This window comes from Carica papaya, chromosome 4 (genome assembly GCF_054855325.1).
Source record: "Carica papaya isolate Zhongbai chromosome 4, ASM5485532v1, whole genome shotgun sequence".
In the NCBI taxonomy this organism is placed as follows: Eukaryota; Viridiplantae; Streptophyta; class Magnoliopsida; order Brassicales; family Caricaceae; genus Carica; species Carica papaya.
Genome location: NC_142312.1, coordinates 4,558,019 through 4,576,014, shown reverse-complemented (window position 1 = coordinate 4,576,014; position 17,996 = coordinate 4,558,019). Strand labels below are relative to the sequence as shown.

Here is a 17,996-nt window from a genome sequence, read left to right as displayed (position 1 = left end):
ATCGAACAAAAAAAGAAGAAAAACTTTTATCGAACTGGGGTTACGCACCCACGTAGAGACACGAAGAATACCAATTGAACTTCATGGCTTTCAAAATCAAGCTTCTAGTTTTGGTCACGGCACTCGCAGCTTCCGTCCCTTATTTGAATTTTATTTCATCATGAGCTCCTATTCTGTCGGAGCAACATTAGTGACCATGAAAAAGACAACGAAGATATTTAATTGGTGGAAAAAGAAATCTGATCTACTAGTAAATGTTCTGAACTCTCAACAAGGAAAGAGAGATTTGCGAATGAACAGCAATTTTTCTATCCCATTTCCTAGACAATTGCTAGTTACTACTTCAAAAACAATGGCTAAACATAAAAGTAGGAACCTTTAAGTTCTAAGACGTGTAGAAAACAGTGGTTAATGGTCAGCCTTGGGTGCGAAAATCTCCAACAAGGAAGACCAGGTTCCTGAAACAGCTATAACCACACCAAGAATTATAATGGTGGCATCCAGCAGCCGTCCATTCCAACCCAACTCTCGTCTGAACACCATCAAATGAAACAAAGCAGGCAGCACAAAACCCAGAACACAGCACACGCTGCTTCCCACCAGGGACAAGAAATCTGCAAAATTAGGCACCAGCAAAGCCACTAAGCTCACCACTAACACCACTACCCATCTCACCCACAAGCTGTATCTTGCCTCGCAGAACCGCCTTTCGACTACCTCATACACCGGGTTCATCATCAGTGGAAAGGACAGGAATAAGTTCACACAGAGTCCAAGCTGCACCAGAGTGCTTACTAGTCCTGGCCCAAGATTGGTGGTGATTATGTCTTTTGTTTCTTCTCCAAAAGCAAAGTAACCCAGAGCTCCAAATCCTGCATACATGAGAGAAATCACAGCCATGCCCAATCCCAGGACTTTCCCAAACTTGTCTTTGTTTTTACATTCTGATTCTAATGGTAATATCATACCAACACCTTCAAATGCATAAACTGCAACACCTAATCCGTAAAAGAAGACTGAAAACTCCCCAAAAGCTTTAAGTGCATGGTTTTGCTTCAAGAACATCAGGACATCCTCCACCATAACCACTCCCATGGCGCCGATATCAACCACATCGGCGAAAATACTCAGAGGAGCTAAATAGGTCAGTGTTGGGATCGAGTTGAGACCCAACTGAAAAGGAAAAGAGCCCCAGAGATAAAAACATGCGGGACTTAAACCCAGAATCCGATCACTGGCACGATTGAAAATATTGGCCAAAGTGTTCGAGACGAAGATAAGGTAACTGACGCAGAAGCCAGCTTGTGCGAGGACTATCATCGCGTCGACTGAAAAGCGACCGACGGGTCCACAAACAGCAAAACCGAGGTCGCCGAAGGATGTGATCTTGGAGAAGCCATGAAGGGAATCAAGCTTGCGACGAGTGAGGATAAGAAGCATCATACAGTAGTAGGTGACAATAGCTACGGAGAAGAGCATGAGCGAACCCATGACCCAACCTGTTTTCTTAAAGGTGTAAGGGAGGCCAAGGACGCCGGCACCAACAATAGCTATAAATACGTTGGCAAAGGTCTTGAATTGGGAGGAGAGTGGGCGGGGATTCCCTAAAAGTGGGGTATCTTCTCTTGGAAATGGTGGAAGTACATGTGAGGAAGACCCGGCTTCTTCAGCAAACCCCATATCTTGATTTCTTGTTCTGTTTTCAAGCAAAAGCACAGAACTTTTGTGGTACCCAGAAGAAAAAAATTCAAGGAAAATATGGAATTGATAATTGCAGAGCAGTTGGAATGGAAGAAATGAAAGCTGAAGATGCAAGTTTATAGCTTCAATCTGGCTCCTCAGATATTTTTAGCGGAAGAGAAAGAAGAAGTAATTAATAAATTTTTTCTGACATGAACGAAGAGATGACGATGATGATAAACTGAAAGCCTGATAGGTCATTAGGTAGCAGACAAGAGGAGTGACAGTGACGGCATCTGGTTGCACATTACAAATTGGCTTCTGGTTTTATGAACAGCCAAATCTCTTGCGTATCTTTTTGACGAAAGTGAAAAGCGGGGTTAGCTATTGAGTATTTAATATAAGCAAGCCGGCCTACCAGATGTTGGTTCGCTTGATTTCCAACCAAGTCTGTCAAGCAAGAATGTTGGCACACTCATTATTCATTAAGTTACAATCAGGCTAGGATTTGACTCAGTCCACTTGCATCCGATTATCATGTCTGCAATCACGTTTCTGTTAAAGGAAAATAAATGGGCAACTACTAATTTTTAGGGCACGTTTAGTAAAATTAAATTTACTCAGAATTCAGAAACAAAATTAAAAAAAAAAAGTTGTCTGTGTCTGTAGTTCTGCAAATACGGACAGCTCGAGAAATTTTACCTCAGAAGAGAACATTCTTACTCTCTACCCAGTTTCTTTCTTGACCGAGACAAAGCATAAGAGAATTCCATGTCAAATAATCAGGTACCAGACCCTTTCCTATCATCTGTTGAAACAGATGTAAAGCCCTTTGAAAATGTCCTTCCCTACAAAGACAATCAATAAGTGGATTGTAACTTCCTGTATCAGGCTTGCAACCCCTCATACCCATGTCCTCCATGAGCTTCAAAGCACTCCCAACTTTTCCTTGATTGCAAAACTCACTAATTACAGCATTAAAAGTTGATCCAACAGGAAAATAACCAAGACCAATCATGTCATTCATTAACTCAAACACTTCCTGCATACACATTGCCCGGCAATATCCACGGATCAAGCAATCATAGACAAGGGCACTTGGGATTCCTCCTTCTCCAGTCATCTGTTCATACGCTCTCTCTGCATCCGCAATTCTGCCTTCCTTGCAGAAACTGAATAACTTCAAGCTCCTGTCAACAGCTCTAGGAAATAGTTTCCTCATATTGGCTAAAAACTCCATTGCTTCCTGCAAATGATTTTCCTTATACAAACCATATAATACACTGTTATAAGGACTAATACGACCCTGAGAACCGCCTTTTGTATCCTCCATAAGTTCTAATATCTTAAACCCATCTTCTATTCTTCCCCCAGAAAACAAACCTCTGATTAGTGTGTCAAATGTAGTGAAATTCCAACTAATCCCTTCCGTTTTCATATCATCGAATATATCTAATGCGGAATCCAACATTCCACATTCACAAAACCCAGAGATCAATATATTGAATGTGTCCGCATTTGGCAAACAGCCCTTTCTCTCCATTTCTTTCAAGAAGCTGTATCCAACTTTCACCTTCCCCACTCTACAATAACCCTTTATCAAGGTGTTATAAGCTACCACATCCACCACAACTCCCTTGCTTTCCAGTCTTTCTAGAATTTCAAGTGCCTCTGTAAGACGACCTCCATTGCAGAGAACTTCGACCACTTTAGTCGCTGCAACCATATCCGGGACAAAACCCATGTTGAAACTCTTATCTACCAACACTAGAGCCTGAACCAAATTGTTTTCTTTACAGTAAGCACATATCAAAATGTTGAAAGTAACATCATTGGGAGCCTCCATTTCGTTCACTAAGCTCCTTGCTCTCCCAACTTTCCCATTCTTGCAAAGAGCATGAATCAATGTGTTGTAAATCACGGTGTTTGGTATCACCTCACGCCTCTTCATAGCCTGCAAGAGTTTAAAACCATCGCCAATCCTATTAGTCAAGCAAAGGCCCTTCATTAAAATACCGTAAGTATAATCATCACCTATAACGCCATCCATCATCATCTTTTCCCTATAAAACTTCCTGGCTAAATCAATGTCCTCCTTGACAAGGACATCGAGAATCGAATTGTAAACCTTCAAAGACGGAATCTTTTCAAATCCCGATATCAAATCAAGCACTTTGATCACTTGCCGAATCATGCGGGCCCGCCCGAGCCCTCTGATAACCGTGAGGAAAATATTTTCATCCGGGGCCGAGCCGATTGAGCTGGGCATTTCGTCAAGCAGTTCCTTGACAATGTCGAAACGACGGAAAGCACAGAGCTTGTGGATCAAAGCGCGGTAGGTAGATTGAGAATGAGTGAAACCTGAAAGCTTTGAGGCCCATCTGAAGGTTTGGAGGGCTTGAGACGCTGTTTTTTGGTCTAAAATGAGCCTAGCAATGTGCTCATGGCTGGGCACCACAGCAAGCGATGGGGATGAGCTGATTGAGTTTGAGTGCACGCTGACAAGCAACTCGGGATTATATGTCTTTGTTTTGGAGAAAAGTGAAGGTTTTGGAAGTTTTGGGATTCTGGGCATCGAGATTTCAAACCATTAGCCACTGCTTTGTAGGCTTCCCAGATTTGCTGCATAAAAAAGTCAAGGCTTTGGATCAGCCAAACTGCAAATGGAGAGTGATGTGGGGTGTGAAATAAAGGTTGCGGAGAAAGTCTTAATATACAGAATTGAAGGTTGCAAGTTTCGCGTTGTTTGATCAAAACAACTTTTATTTTTCATTTGTCAAATACTCGAGTTAGATTTTTAGATGCTTTTGCTAAATACAATTTCAAGAAAAATGGTTGCTAGGGTTTTAGTCAAATAAGATAAATTCATTCGAGCGTCAAACTCTCTTCGAAAAATTTAGCCAACAGCTTGATATCCATTCTTTGATTTAGGCATTGCAATAGAGTTAAACGAGGTGCTTTTCTTATCTTGATTGATGATAATTGATGGGTTCTAACCTTCTTCTAACGAAAGTAAACCATTTATTAAAACCCTCTGCTCTGCAAGTAGAATACATACTACAAAAAGTGTAACTACCGCTCTAACTTTTTGTGGGTATTGGCTGCATAACTTCAAACCCATCGCCATTGCTGATGATTTATCAACGGCGGATACGAAGTCCGGATTTTTAATACCTAGTTTCATCTTACTGCAGACAATGGCGTGGATGACTAATACCTTCATAAAATAATTAAATAAGATTATGTGAAATAAGATGATAAAGTTTGAAGTAGTAATATATTGAATTGAGAGAAATATATAATAAAATCGGATATGTCAGAATAATTGGGAGGGACTTCCCCCTGTTTTGTATGGGAATCTCTTGTTCACCTTCTAATCAGCTTAAGGCCACCACACTGTTGAAAAAACTTCATAAAATAATTGCTAATAGATAGTCAACATTTTGTTTAAAATCTTTCACAAAATGCAAAAAGTAATGTGTTAGAGAGTTCTTGAATTAAGAATTCGTTCTTCTTTAAATAGAATAATAATTTCAATTATCATAATAAAAATTTACTTGTGATATCTGGATTTTAAGAATGTCACTTTAGAATAATACTCGGCTCAAATTTGAAGTCCCAAAAATCATCAACATAGACATTAGGGTTGAAAGAAGTGATTGGCACTGAAGCTTAAACCATTGGAAAAAAAAAACAACTCAAAAAATTGAAGTTGATAAAAGCTAATCTTTATCAGATGTACAGGATGTTTAGTTAAAAACTTTTCAAACAAATGAACAACGTGAAGCCGCAGCTGGAGAGGGTAACAAGAGCTCAGAAAAATCCCCCACCAATAAATAATACAACTCCAAGTTGGTCTGTACAAGCCCTAAAACATAGTCATTCAGAAGGTGTTCAACACACCCTTGAGAAGATCCAGCCCTTCAGCCGATATACTCCTCCTCTTATAGGACCTTGGGATTTCAATCTGAGGAGGTGGATCCGGCGAGAAGCACACCACTACTACTGTCAGATTATCGCATGTGTTGCGTTGGAGAGCCTCCTTCACAAGTGCTTTTGAACATAGCTCAGGGTCATTATGCTGAACCAGCTCCTTCCTCACCATTGTCACTGCACACTGGCTGCTCATTACATCCCACAGGCCATCACACCCCATTATCAAGAACTCGTCTTCTTCTGTCAGAATTATCTCTTCTAGCTCTGGCTCACAGCTCAGAGGGCCATTTGAGTCCTTAGAGCCCTTTATGTGCCAGTCTCCAAGAGCCCTTGCCACCGATAATTGGCCATTCAGGTATCCATCGTATATGACACCACCTAGTTTCTCAATTCTAAGTCTTTCAGAAGTGCAGTTGGGTTTGTGGTCTTTAGACAGCTCCACTGCTCTCCCCCGCTTGCCCAATACAGCTCGAGAATCCCCAGCATTAGCAATCAGCATGGTCCTGCAAAATTAGAAGTGGACCGCTTAAACCAAAGACATCAAAGAGGACAGACTCAGCATCAGAATGGTAAAAATTTATTCATAGGGAGATAACAGGTGAAAGCTCTAATTCCAACCTTCCCAAGATAAGAGCAGTCAACGCAGTAGTGCCAGACGACTTATCAAGGGAGGTAGCGTCTGCAAGTGCATGATCAGCCTTCAAAAAAGCATTCTTAACTGCTTTTTTCGTGCCAGCTGGAAAATGGGAGTCTTCGACAATAAACTTGAGGATGTTCTTTTGAGCAAATGAGGCTGCATCAATGCCACCATGTCCATCAAACACCTGAAGAGAACAAAAATAGGAGTTTATTGCATCCCTCATTGAGCACAATATTTAGAAGCTAAGATTCACAAGAAGATGGTTAGTGACTTAGTGTCATGTTCCTTTTTAGTAGTGCAGTAGATTCAAGACTTATACACCATCAAGTGTGCACCAGGGAGAATTAATTATATAGGAGTTCTCTCCACCTCAAGCAATAATAACAGAAATATTATCTGGATAATTAAAGTCTCTAACCTAACATCAATTTACACACCCCATAAAATGCTCCATGAGAAGATAACTTTGCAGCTTCACCAAGATGCTTGTCTAGATCATCCACAAGGACATACTCATCCTCCATGTACTGTTTGGGCCCTTTCTCAGAACAACTTCCCGAACGAAATATAGGTTGAAATCCAGAATGCTCAATCTTTGGTGATTTAAGGCTGATCGCGAGATCAGACTCCTACAAGCAAAAAAAAAATGCACAGAAATCAATCGTCTGAGATAAATTTCATGTCACGGGTCTAAAAGTAACTGGTGATTCATAATCACCTCGTAAAAAGCCCCATGGATCGTCCCATGGCATAAAGTGAGATAGCAAGCAGACGGGTCATAGTGGATCATGGATGGGGTAGTAAGTATATGTTTAGATCTTGTTTAGCAAAAGAACCCACTTTGTTTGAACTTGTAAATCAGATTCTTATCAGAATTTCACCATGTGAATTTCCTATAAAGAGCTCGTTGCAGCTCAGGGAAAATCCCCTATGCCTAAAATGGAGAATTCTATTCCTCTTTTTCGCATTTGAAGTTGGAGAATTGTTCCATTAAAATCCAAACAATATTATAACTCATCAAACTCGTGGTTTCAAATCTCAATTTAATGAAGTAGTTGCATAGCATAATTAACTTGTAGTTTAAGAAAGGAAATCAATTAGTTGCCCAGAAGAAGAAACTCACCGGTTCAGCCAACCAGGCAGTGCTAGAGCAATGCCGCATAAACGAGAGATTTCTAGGAGGTTTGCCGGTGGTGAGTTGCCCAAATTTGTCCAACGTATCGTCAATTTCATCTTGAACTACTCTATTGTTGCTGGAGACAGTACTTCCTTTATCAATCTCTCCATCCAATCTGGTAACCTGTGTTGAATGCGGTGAAACTTCAGTGCCTGGAGCCATTCTCCCCCTCTTCACTCCTCCTAAACTCCTAATCCATTTTTCTACTACAATCCAAATCTCCAATACCTAGAACCAATAAACAACTCACAACTCATTTTTTTAGATATTTAACCCAGACAGCACGGTACCAGCTGTCCCTGACCTTCCAAGCAGCGGATCCAAGATTAAACCAGTATTATATGTAATTCACTCCAAGGCAGAGAAATTTAACGTACTACAGATAAGAGAAACCAGTTATTCCGGCAGCAGGAAGATCGGAGCCTTCCATTTCTTGGATCTTGCAGGCAACAAAACACATCCCATTCTAACCTCTGTTTGTTTTTCAAGTGAAAATTTGAAGAAAGAGGAAGAAAAAGAGGAAGAGGGAACCACCAAAACGGAAATGAAATGTGAAAAGAGAAGAGGGCGGGGGGCATGGAAGTAGGGAGAGGGAGAACCGTTAAAGAGGAAAGAGAAGGGTTGGTTAATAGGAGTAATGGTGGGTGACTGGCGATTCCAAGTTTCCCGGTCGCCATTGTAGCGGTTGAAAGAAGAGGGGGTGGAGACACGTGGTAATTTTTACACTTGTTCACCGGCTGGCCTTGTTTTAGTTGGGTCTTGGATCTGTGTTGGTGCCTCGTATTTACCGTTGGATTTTTTTCTTTGTTGTTTACAGTTGAGAATGTCCTGTCCTGCCCTACGTGTTGGTTTCTCAACTTCCCCTGTCACTGCTAATTGATTTTCTTAGTAAATATTATAAAATATAAATAATAAATTAAACTTCCTTTTATTAATTTAAATTTCTTAAATAACTACTGAGAAATTATTATAACGAATTAAATTATGAGGTATGTTATGTAATATATAATACTTTAAAAAATTATTAATTTAGTAATCAAATTATGGGATATGTTGCAGGTGAGTTACGAGTTCTTTTTCGTTACACATTTTTTCTATGGATGTATAAAAATATATCATATACGTTTTTTTTTTTTTTTTTTTTTCTCTCTCTAATATTTGTTGCCATCATTTTGTATTATTTAATTAAAGTAAAGTAATTATATTATTATATTACAGACAAAATATATTAATAAAACAACATGGTATTGAAAAGGTGGCAATGACACGAGGCTACAGAGACTTTTGAATGTGAACCAAAGTGATCCATCAACATCATCTCTTTCTCCGTTTAATAACTCAAACAAGTAAATCCCACTTTCTGCTCCACGATTATCATCACCATTTATCTTCATACGACAATGACTGAACTCACCCACCCTTAATTAATCTTCTAAGTCAACAATAGCTAAACATGATCCAAGGAATGGGTCATGTATGGAGATCCCTATTCAGGTCATTACACTGAAGAAGTTGAGCTGAACTAACTTAACTTTATTATACATATACAAAAATATAATATTTCTCTACTGCAAAAATTTTGTTCGAAGTATAGTGCTTGTTTTTTGAGCAGACGACCACTAAAGAGGTTTCCCCGGCATTATTAGCCAAGTAAATGTGGTTAAGTCAAAAGGTACCTGATCCAGATCTTCCGCATCAAGTGTAGTTTCCCTGGACTTCTATTGGGTACTGACTGATCCACTTTGTAAGTGTTAATGTGCCATCGCCCTCTGAAGTCCTTTTATATTATACGTAACATAATATATTTCTGGGTTAGATCAACAGATAAAACGTGATAATGATGGATTGGAGGGCTCTTGTGCGTGCACTTAGGCCTTTGCTGGAAAACACAGGATTGTCAGGACCACCACCAAAAATCCCTCACAAGGCACATACTGCCCCTGGTGACTGCCTTCGATTTTAATTCACAGACAATTGTCACAACTAGAATAGGCTTATTCCTTTTCTTCTCCTCTTCCAAGTTCATTGCTTCACTGTATATCAACCGGAAGAAGAATATAGCTACAATCCCTTCTATTTACGACCATGGATAACCTTCAATTGAGAATTGGAGTACCACATTGTGTTAGTTTTCGTGAATTCATCTCTGCAAAAAGTGATGAAATGATCACAGGCTACTGTATTGACGTGTTCACAGCAGCTCTCAACTTATTGCCATATGCAGTCCCATATAAGTTTGTTCCACGAGAAGATGGCCTTAACAATCACAGTAACACCGAACCTGTGAGTCAGATCATGGCGGGTGTGAGTATCATGAAATAAAACATCTAGTCTACTGACACTTGACCTCTTCAGAATATCTAATTTCCATTTCCATATACAGGAGTATGATGGGGCAGCAGGTGATACTGCAATCATCAGAAATCAAACAAAGGTGGTGGATTTCACACAGCCCTACATCGACTCTGGGCTTGTGGTAGCACCAGTTAATAAAGTGAAATTCTAATGCTTGGGCGTTTCGGTGGCCATTCCATCTATCCATGTGTGTTGTCACGGCTAGCTTTTTCCTCATTGTCAGGTAGTTGTTTGGATTTTGGAGCATAGAATGAAGAATGACTTCCGAGGTCCTCCTAAAAGACAAGTTGCCACTGTTTTATGGTAAGTGATTATAGTATTGCCTTCTTATATCCTAGCTCATCTCCTCAATTCTTCAGCAGCTTATCAGAAGGTTTTTGCATGTTATTCAGGTATAGCTTTTCAACTCTGTTCTTCGCCCAAAGTAGCAGTAGTTGAATTTTTCTGGGTTTTGATCCTATGAGCAGAAAACCAGCGTAAATTGAAGTTGTGCAGTATCAGCAGGTTGGCACAGATAATGGCTATTTGTGGTTCTGATAATCAACTCGAGCTCAATAGCAAGCTTGACCTCAGAGCTTTAATGTCAAGCAATGATCGAAGTGGGTATCCACAAGGTTCATTTGCCTGGAATTATTTAACAGATGAACCCAGAGACCATGAACGAAGACTCATCCCAGCCTTGAAAGATGGTCCTAACAAGGGCGGTGTTGATGCAGTGGTCGATGAGCGTGCAAATATTTTATAGAACTTTTCCTCTCAGCCATATGTGCGTTAGCATAGTAGGCAAAGAATTCACTAAAAATGGTTGGGTGTTTTTAAGTATCTCTACTATCTTCCACATGCTTCACAGGAGCAAGTATATAGAAATATTTGCTCCTACGTATGCAGATATGATTTGTTGCATGCTTGGTTGGGCATTTCCACGAGACTCGCCTTTGGCAGTCGACATGTCAACTGCAATTCTGAAGCTTTAGGAAAATGGTGATCTGCAGAGGATGCATGAAAAGTGGCTGTTGAGAACTGCTTGCAGTTTACAAGGCACAAAGTTAGAGGATGATAAGCTTCAGCTAAAGAGCTTCGGGGGTCAGTTTTGGGCATGTGCTCTGGCTTGCCTTTTTGTTCTCCTCATTTAATTCATACAAATAATAGGCAAGTTCAACCAGCGTCACCCACAGGAATTAGTTTCTTCTTCTGGTCAAAGCTTGCGATCTGCGCGGATTCAGACATTTCTTTCATTTGTTGATGAAAAAGTGAAGTTATCTACCGCAACAAGAGAAGGCATGTGGAGAAACCATAACTACTGCCAAAGATAATTCAACAAACAGATTCAACAGATTTGCCTCCAACATAAAACGCATTGATATAGCTTCAAACACCAGCCTGGGTTATTAAAAGACATAAAATTAAATCAGTCACCAGTACAACTTAGACAGCTCTTATCGTTACTTAGCAACTATGTGGGGGCAATGCGGTTTTACCTACTAAAGCTGCATTTCCTTAACCAAGCAGCAGATGAATGATATGCAGTACTTTCAGGAGTCAGCTTGGAAATAAATTTTAGTCAAGCTTAGGAAAAGGGTTTTCTAATTACATACAAGTATTTATCATGTACTGCATTTCTTTTAATGAAATTGGCAATCAAAACTTCAGAAAGTGACAAGATCAGGGCATTGCTCGCTCAAATCATGCACCCAAAGACAAATCAGAGCAACTTAAAATTATGATTCTAACCATTAATCAACAACTTCCTGTCCTTTTTGGGGAACTTGAGAAGTACAAGTAACATTAGGTAATGTTCAAAAGTTGATATATCTTATTAGATTATATTACAGGTATATCTACAGTTATATACAACAATTATATGCAACTGCAACTAACCTGCAGTTTGATGGCTAAATAATTTAAACGGCATTGTCTTAACAAATGACTCAACCAAAAGTGGTCGTAAAATACTTCTGAAAACATTCTTCCTCTCTGCAGTATCTGCAAACAACTTTGTAGACTTCAATCAAGAGTCCCGGGAATCGACTTGTAAAATAGCCATCAAAACCTTCAGGTACCGGTCCTACAAGTTGCTGAGGAAAAGAAAAGGACAAAAGGCCAAGCGGGTTAAGCCCACACATGCATCTTATAGAAAGTACTCATAAAAAGTGCTTGGGTATGAGACTTAAAAGTATTATATTTTAGTCCTCATCAAAACATGAAAAGTATACAAATTTCATTCTCGTGAACCACTGTAGTAAGACTGCAATGAGAAATAAAAAAAACTAAGGTCTCAGCTAAGATCTTGGAAAGGCAACAGACTTCACTTCAAAAAGCTTCATGGATGCAGTAAGGACAACATCTGAAATGGAATATCAACCTCAAATGGTTCAAGTTCCAGTTAACATTTTTCATTTCCAGTCTGAATGAGGTTTAGGCTGATCTTGTCTTCTATCACTATCAGAGTATCCATGCCAGAATCCACAAGGCTAAATGCAATCCTAGAATCAACTTGATTTATTTTTTTTTTCAGAAATAGAAATCCAAACAAAGTTTATGATTTTTCAACCAAATATGTTGATGAACTGAGCTTGATATTTATTTCAGACTAGTTTAATTCAATCTATAACTGTAAGTTGGAGATAAACCTGGATTTCTTTGGGAAGTTCTCTATAGTGATTCAACTTGTTTCTCATGAGTCGCAACAAGTCTCGAACACTGTGAAACTTATAGCGCCGGTAGCGGCTCATGTCAACAATAAATGCAAGTTCAACTTTGTCATCCCATTTTCCACCAATAGCCGTTGTTGCAGTACTTTCTAAAGCTTTCAAGAGGTCAGACTCATTCTCCCGATCTTCTAGTTCTACTCTGTCACTAACATCACGGAGAAATGACAATCTCATCTCAGAATTCCAAAAAAGAGGATGGTGTAACACTTCCGATGCATTTGGCCTGACAACCAAAGAAAAAAAAAAGAACTCTTATCAGTCTAATTAACAAGCTACATAATGATTTAGCAAAGAGTTGATATGCCAGTTTATAACAAGCATCATGTGGTGCTGAACTACTGCTGGATTTGAACAGAAAGACAAGTACTTACCTGAGTTCAGGTTGAGGGTTCAATAACCCAGAAATGAGATCTAAAGCTTCTGGAACATACTCCACTAGGAAAAGGTCCTTTTGGTTCTTTGTGATGTTAACATCACGTTCAAGATGATCACCAAATGGATGCTTGCCACCAGTGATACAGAAAAAGAGGACACAACCTAGACTAAACAAATCTACTGCACGAGTTTGGCGACCGCGAAGAAGCTGTTCAGGTGCTTGCCAACCTGAACTGCCACAACCTGCACTCAAAATATTTTGCACATTTAACAAGATAGCTGAGCAATTATAAAGTACAATGAACAGTTCAATCATTAAGAGAACCTTAATCAAAGACAGCATAGATGTTGAACCTGAAGGCTGAAGTTTGCATTCTTTTCCAAACAACAAACTCTTTTTGTCCCATCATTACATTTTGTCTTTTCTAAGTAAGAATTTTAAATTTCCAAAATGTAAAGATTCCTTCACTTCAAGATCAGTGATTTTAAATAATATAATCCAAGATGAAAATTTTCATTTTCTTTTCAAATTACAAAAATAATAACAAACTTTTAAAATCCTGAGATTCCCTAATTCCTATCTCGGAAATCCACTAGATGAAATGCCTTATATTAGAATAGCTGTTTGCTACACCCAGCACAACTACCGGGAATAATTTATCACGCAATATGTTCTGCCAACCACATACAGGCAGCAAAAAGTAAAGTTAACAACAGGAATTCTGCTAATATATAAAATGCTCAAGATAGCTACCAGTAGCAAGATGACCCAATGAAGACATATCCCCAAGGAGGCGTTTGCTAATGCCCATATCTGAAAGCTTTGCACATAAAGACTTCTCCTCAATTATCAACACATTTTGTGGCTTTAAGTCTCGATGAATGATTCCCAATTCATGCAAATGTGCAATCCCAGAAACCACATCCCTGTGTTCAAATATACAAAAGAAAAACAAGAAGATTAGTATTATATTATCTGGCACAAATAAGTTCTATAGACACTTAATTGAACTTAACAATGAGATGAAGATATCTGGTCTGCACTTTGTGTTCATCTAGGAGTAGCAGGCATGCAGAGGCACGCTTAAAGCAAGATATCTTTTTTTTACAGGAGTAAAGCAAGATATCCATAAAACCTACAAAGACATGTAAAAAGCCACAAGCATAACGTGTACCATTTTTGGTGATAAAGATTAAGAATGGAAGTAAATGGCACACTGGTATTCTTGTTCTAACATCGTATGGCTATCAAAAAAAATGTATGAAGCTAAGAGTGCATGAGCCTCTACTAACATGTTTGCCAGTAACACACATTATCTAAATGTATGATTATTATGCTCCATATCACATATATGCATATAGATCTCATATGCATGAAAGCATGGAAAACCCTACTCTCCACAACAGGAGAGTTCATTCTGCCGGCAGGTTTTCCAGTTGCAGACAGATTATCAGGGTTATCTACCCTTTGGTCAACATGTTCATGATCTGATCATCGACAGCAATGACTGGAATAATTTTGAAGAACTACAGATCATGAGAATAAATTTTACAGGTTCATAGAAGTTTTACTGAGTCACCAATATGTCTATGCTAACCTCATCAATTTTAACAATAAAGGTGTTGGATGCCCACTTGCTTTCCAGAGATTAATATCCTGCAAAATACCCTTCACTGAATCCAATCGTATCGTATAACCGGTTATAGCCTTCATTACTTGATTCTCACTGGAGACAGGGTATAAGGAATCGGAGTGATTTGGGACCAAATCACCCAAGCTACATATACAACGCTCCAAGCATAAATAAACAAAATCTTGATCATACTCCACGCCATACCATCGAACAATATTTGGATGCTGGTCAGATGCAATGAGATTCTGAATTTCTTTGAAAGCAACTTCATAGTGAGATCGAACAAGGCGTTTCACAGCAACTGATCGTCCATCATAGAAACCCTCTAGGACAATAGTACCATTGCTTCCCTTAGCAATTTCTGTATTTGAAACAAATAACTTGCCAATCTTCCGTCCATTAGCACCGCCTTTAGCAAGTTCATTAAGATCCAACAATTTATTGTTATAACTATCCGTAAATGGTAATGCATCATAATTACCAGATGTTATGTCCTCGTCTTTTTTCTCAACACCACTATTATTCTTTCCTGATTTCCGGCTTTTCTTCCTTTTGGAAGCTACAGCATTTAAATTAGAATTGCCAGGGCATCCTTTCAAGATATCCTGTTCTTTAGCAACATGAATACGGCAGTAGAAGACAAAGCCCACAAGAACGAAGATAAACAAAATAAATGTTAATGCTAGGTGCGGGCTAAAAAACACAGTTGATTCATCATTATAAGCCTTTCTCTCAGCAAGCATATCCACTTTCCCATAAACATCACCATTGTTCTGATCAAAACTGGATACTTTCTCAGTATTGGATTGTGAAGGAAGATCTGGATCAAACGCTAGAAGCAGTTTGGTTTCATGTTTGTTATTTAATGACCCATCAATGGAGGCCTGTGATATAGGCACTGCATTTGAAGACTTTGGGAGCACCTTAGTGGATAGTTTTGACTTGTGCTGCCTTCGGATGTCGATTTTGGATTGGCATGATAATGGCATGTCAAAATCATTGTTAATTTCAGAACCAGGCCCATGGCTAGAATTCAAATTATTTTCCCTTAGAGGCATCTCAATATCTTGGCAAAGTAAAGCAGCCCCAAAGTGAGCAATTTTTAGATTCCATAGAAGCTTGCTTGAGTTTAGACCAAAATATTCCAGTTTGTAATCTGTCCTTGTTATATATAGAGGTAGTGCAGCAGCATTTCCAGAACTACGCCTTACTAACTCATTATCATAATGATTGTTGATAAGTAAAGTACTTGCACCAGTATCAGTTGGTGACTGGGATGGAGAATAAGGTGATTTATAAGATCGGACCAGCGTTCCAGTCTTACCATCAATCACAAAGACAGTGGTTGTCTTAGATCCAAGTATAACTCCATCATGTGATACGTGTGGTGTAATTTTCACAAATTCCTCAGCAGTCATTGAGAGGTTCTGAAAGCACAACATTAAAGTCAATGACTAAAGTGTAGCCAAAAAAAGTCAATGATAAAAGAGAACTTAGGTAAGCAATCAGGCAAAAAGATAATGACATGTCCCAACCATGCAAAACCAAAAGGCATATTTAGCAAGTATGTCGTAAGTTTGTCTTCTGCAACTTTAACACCATCCTCAAATACCAATAAGAAACCGGCATAACCAATGAAATAATGCCAAAAAGAAAAAAACAAACAAACATGATTCGCAGGTGTGTCACAAACAAGAACACCCTCAATGAAATAATTCCAAAAAAAAAAAAACTAAACAGAAGTAAGCAAATTTCTTCTCAGTTTTAGATGATGAACCACATATCATATGCAAACACGTGTAAGGAACAAGAAGGACATTTAGAAAATAAAAAGCTTGCAAATCAAGTTTACAGGATTTGCAGATAAGGATTCAAATGTTTCGTTTTCAATTTAATTTAGAGAACATTTTTGCTTCGTACCAGTGCACCATGGTGCTTGTCATGGGCGTACAACGTCCAGTCATCCCAAAAATCTAGGAAGAATCCAGTAGTGAGATCAGAAACATTTTCTTTATCATTTTCTGCAATGGGAGCCTGATATGATGAGTAAATTGGTGATCCGGTTGCAAACGACCAGAGCACTCTCTCAGACTTATGCCTTAGAGTTATTGTTCCATCCAGGTCAACAACTAATTCTGTCTCGGGCTTAACCAACGCCGTTTCAGGTTCACTGCGTCATCACCCCCACACCCAAAAAAAAGAAAAAGAAAAAGAAAATCTTAGAAACCAGGAAAATTTATGAATAATCAAAACTGGGCCACTACCTCACGCGTCTTCTTAACGTATTCTTAAAACTTTGGATGAATTTTGAGCAAAATCAAAGGGGATAGGAAATAGGAAAGCAAATCAAGGAAAGCGGAAAATGAAAAACTCACAGCGCATACAAAAGAGATCTTGCCCCTGCTCTAGGTACGTCTACATAATGATCTGCTTGGGGGACAGAAACTACAATCTCCGAATTCTCCAGGCTCGACTCGTCGCCAACTGTGCTCGCGATCGGTCTGGATAATGGGCGAAAATACACTAACACGGTGACGATTACGAGCATAAAAAACAATACCCGCCATGAAATCCAAACAAAGCCTCGTCTCATCTGCGACGCTGGAACAGAAACAAAAGCAGAAGAGTGTCGAATTGAGGCAGATCAGAGTTTCTGGTGATACAAAAAGCGGGCGGTGAGATAAGATGATGAGAAATAAAAATAATTGAAGGCAACACGAAAGATTCGAAGCTTCCAGGAGGACTGCACTTTTAGGATCTCCAAGCCCAGGAGGTTAGCTTAGCCTTAGCCAATTGTTTTGCCTTCAAGTCTTCCCTACCGGCACGGCTCACCGGAGTTTCTCCCACGATTTATCGTGTCAACATTCTTCTGGTGAGAAGATTGACTGAGGAGCTACAGTGGGTCTGCGGACTTCGAAGCCGAACTTCTCTCTTTGACTATTCATTGAAGACGGAGGACATGTCGCGATAACGCAAGCCTTTTTTCTGTTTTCATTTTCTTTTTTCTTTATTGTTTACACAAAAGTTATTCTCTTCCATAAACGCTTCACACTATTTCACAAAAGTTTATCATTTTTCCATAAAACTGCACACACTGTCACAAATAATTTGTCTCTCTTGCTCAATAGTTCCCTTTTTACAAAGGTATAAACTCCCTCTTAATCATTCCCCAATCATGTTTTTAGAACATCCAGAGGATGCACTTGAAGAAATTTACACGAGCAGAAGCTTCCTTTTTCTTGAAGAGTAGAGAATCAAGGTAAAAATACAAGATTTTATTCCTTATGAATAACAAAAATTAGAGCTTTAAGAGTAAGGTTTTATTTTAAAGCTGTGACAAATGCCTTAAAAGAGTAGCATTTATAGTTAGAGCTAAAAAGTAGTGTTACTCACATTAAAAAAGTTAATTTTTGTTTTCTAAAATTTTGAAATACTCTTTTTAAAATTGTCATGCATGCGCACGTGACGATAGAATTATATTTGTTTTT

General features: G+C 39.0%; 4 protein-coding genes and 1 pseudogene across 8 annotated transcripts; 1 reads left to right on the top strand and 4 right to left on the bottom strand.

Annotated features, from left to right (window-relative positions):
- Window positions 1-130: 130 nt before the first annotated feature.
- LOC110822465 (amino acid transporter AVT3A-like) lies at window positions 131-2,019 on the bottom strand. The gene has a single exon (XM_022052596.2). The coding sequence runs from the start codon at window positions 1,678-1,680 to the stop codon at window positions 409-411; it is 1,272 nt and encodes a 423-aa protein (XP_021908288.2). The 5' UTR covers window positions 1,681-2,019; the 3' UTR covers window positions 131-408.
- Window positions 2,020-2,084: 65 nt separating this feature from the next.
- On the bottom strand, window positions 2,085-4,759 carry LOC110822463 (Pentatricopeptide repeat (PPR) superfamily protein). 2 transcript variants are annotated; one of them, XM_022052593.2, is made up of 2 exons: window positions 2,383-4,759; window positions 2,085-2,221 (listed from the first exon to the last, which is right to left on the bottom strand). In XM_022052593.2, exon 1 carries the CDS (start codon window positions 4,253-4,255, stop codon window positions 2,384-2,386), a length of 1,872 nt encoding a protein of 623 aa, XP_021908285.2. In that variant the 5' UTR covers window positions 4,256-4,759; the 3' UTR covers window positions 2,085-2,221; window position 2,383. The 2 variants fall into 2 exon arrangements, with proteins under 2 accessions (XP_021908285.2, XP_088073622.1); XM_088217496.1 differs by having other exon boundaries at window positions 2,097-2,235.
- A 633-nt stretch (window positions 4,760-5,392) lies between these two features.
- LOC110822157 (Protein phosphatase 2C family protein) lies at window positions 5,393-8,254 on the bottom strand. The gene is made up of 4 exons (XM_022052172.2): window positions 7,380-8,254; window positions 6,694-6,885; window positions 6,235-6,440; window positions 5,393-6,119 (listed from the first exon to the last, which is right to left on the bottom strand). The coding sequence occupies exons 1-4, from the start codon at window positions 7,593-7,595 to the stop codon at window positions 5,564-5,566; spliced, it is 1,170 nt and encodes a 389-aa protein (XP_021907864.2). The 5' UTR covers window positions 7,596-8,254; the 3' UTR covers window positions 5,393-5,563.
- A 461-nt stretch (window positions 8,255-8,715) lies between these two features.
- Window positions 8,716-17,628, bottom strand: IRE1A (Endoribonuclease/protein kinase IRE1-like protein). 4 transcript variants are annotated; one of them, XR_015818323.1, is made up of 8 exons: window positions 16,884-17,628; window positions 16,429-16,678; window positions 14,473-15,935; window positions 13,629-13,801; window positions 12,871-13,117; window positions 12,419-12,722; window positions 11,667-11,863; window positions 8,716-11,168 (listed from the first exon to the last, which is right to left on the bottom strand). XR_015818323.1 is itself a non-coding variant. In XM_022052187.2 (7 exons), the coding sequence occupies exons 1-7, from the start codon at window positions 17,099-17,101 to the stop codon at window positions 11,717-11,719; spliced, it is 2,802 nt and encodes a 933-aa protein (XP_021907879.1). In that variant the 5' UTR covers window positions 17,102-17,628; the 3' UTR covers window positions 11,498-11,716. The 4 variants fall into 4 exon arrangements, 1 of the variants encoding a protein (XP_021907879.1); XR_002541215.2 differs by having other exon boundaries at window positions 8,716-11,088; XR_015818324.1 differs by having other exon boundaries at window positions 8,716-10,997.
- On the top strand, window positions 10,306-11,101 carry LOC148266215 (glutamate receptor 3.6 pseudogene; annotated as a pseudogene).
- Window positions 17,629-17,996: the final 368 nt, after the last annotated feature.

Bases quoted from the DNA above. Each gene is read 5' to 3' on its own strand.
- LOC110822465 (XM_022052596.2), bottom strand. From the start codon at position 1,680: ATGGGGTTTGCTGAAGAAGCCGGGTCTTCCTCACATGTACTTCCACCA.
- LOC110822463 (XM_022052593.2), bottom strand. From the start codon at position 4,255: ATGCCCAGAATCCCAAAACTTCCAAAACCTTCACTTTTCTCCAAAACA.
- LOC110822157 (XM_022052172.2), bottom strand. From the start codon at position 7,595: ATGGCTCCAGGCACTGAAGTTTCACCGCATTCAACACAGGTTACCAGA. The intron at 6,441-6,693 runs GTGTGTAAATTG...TGTTCTCTTCAG, and splicing joins CTCATGGAGCATTTTATGGG to GTGTTTGATGGACATGGTGG. The intron at 6,120-6,234 runs GTTGGAATTAGA...CTAATTTTGCAG, and splicing joins ACTGCTCTTATCTTGGGAAG to GACCATGCTGATTGCTAATG.
- IRE1A (XM_022052187.2), bottom strand. From the start codon at position 17,101: ATGAGACGAGGCTTTGTTTGGATTTCATGGCGGGTATTGTTTTTTATG. The intron at 13,802-14,472 runs GTTAGCATAGAC...ATTTGAACACAG, and splicing joins TTATTGTTAAAATTGATGAG to GGATGTGGTTTCTGGGATTG. The intron at 11,864-12,418 runs GTTTATCTCCAA...TCTTTTCCTCAG, and splicing joins AACTTCCCAAAGAAATCCAG to CAACTTGTAGGACCGGTACC.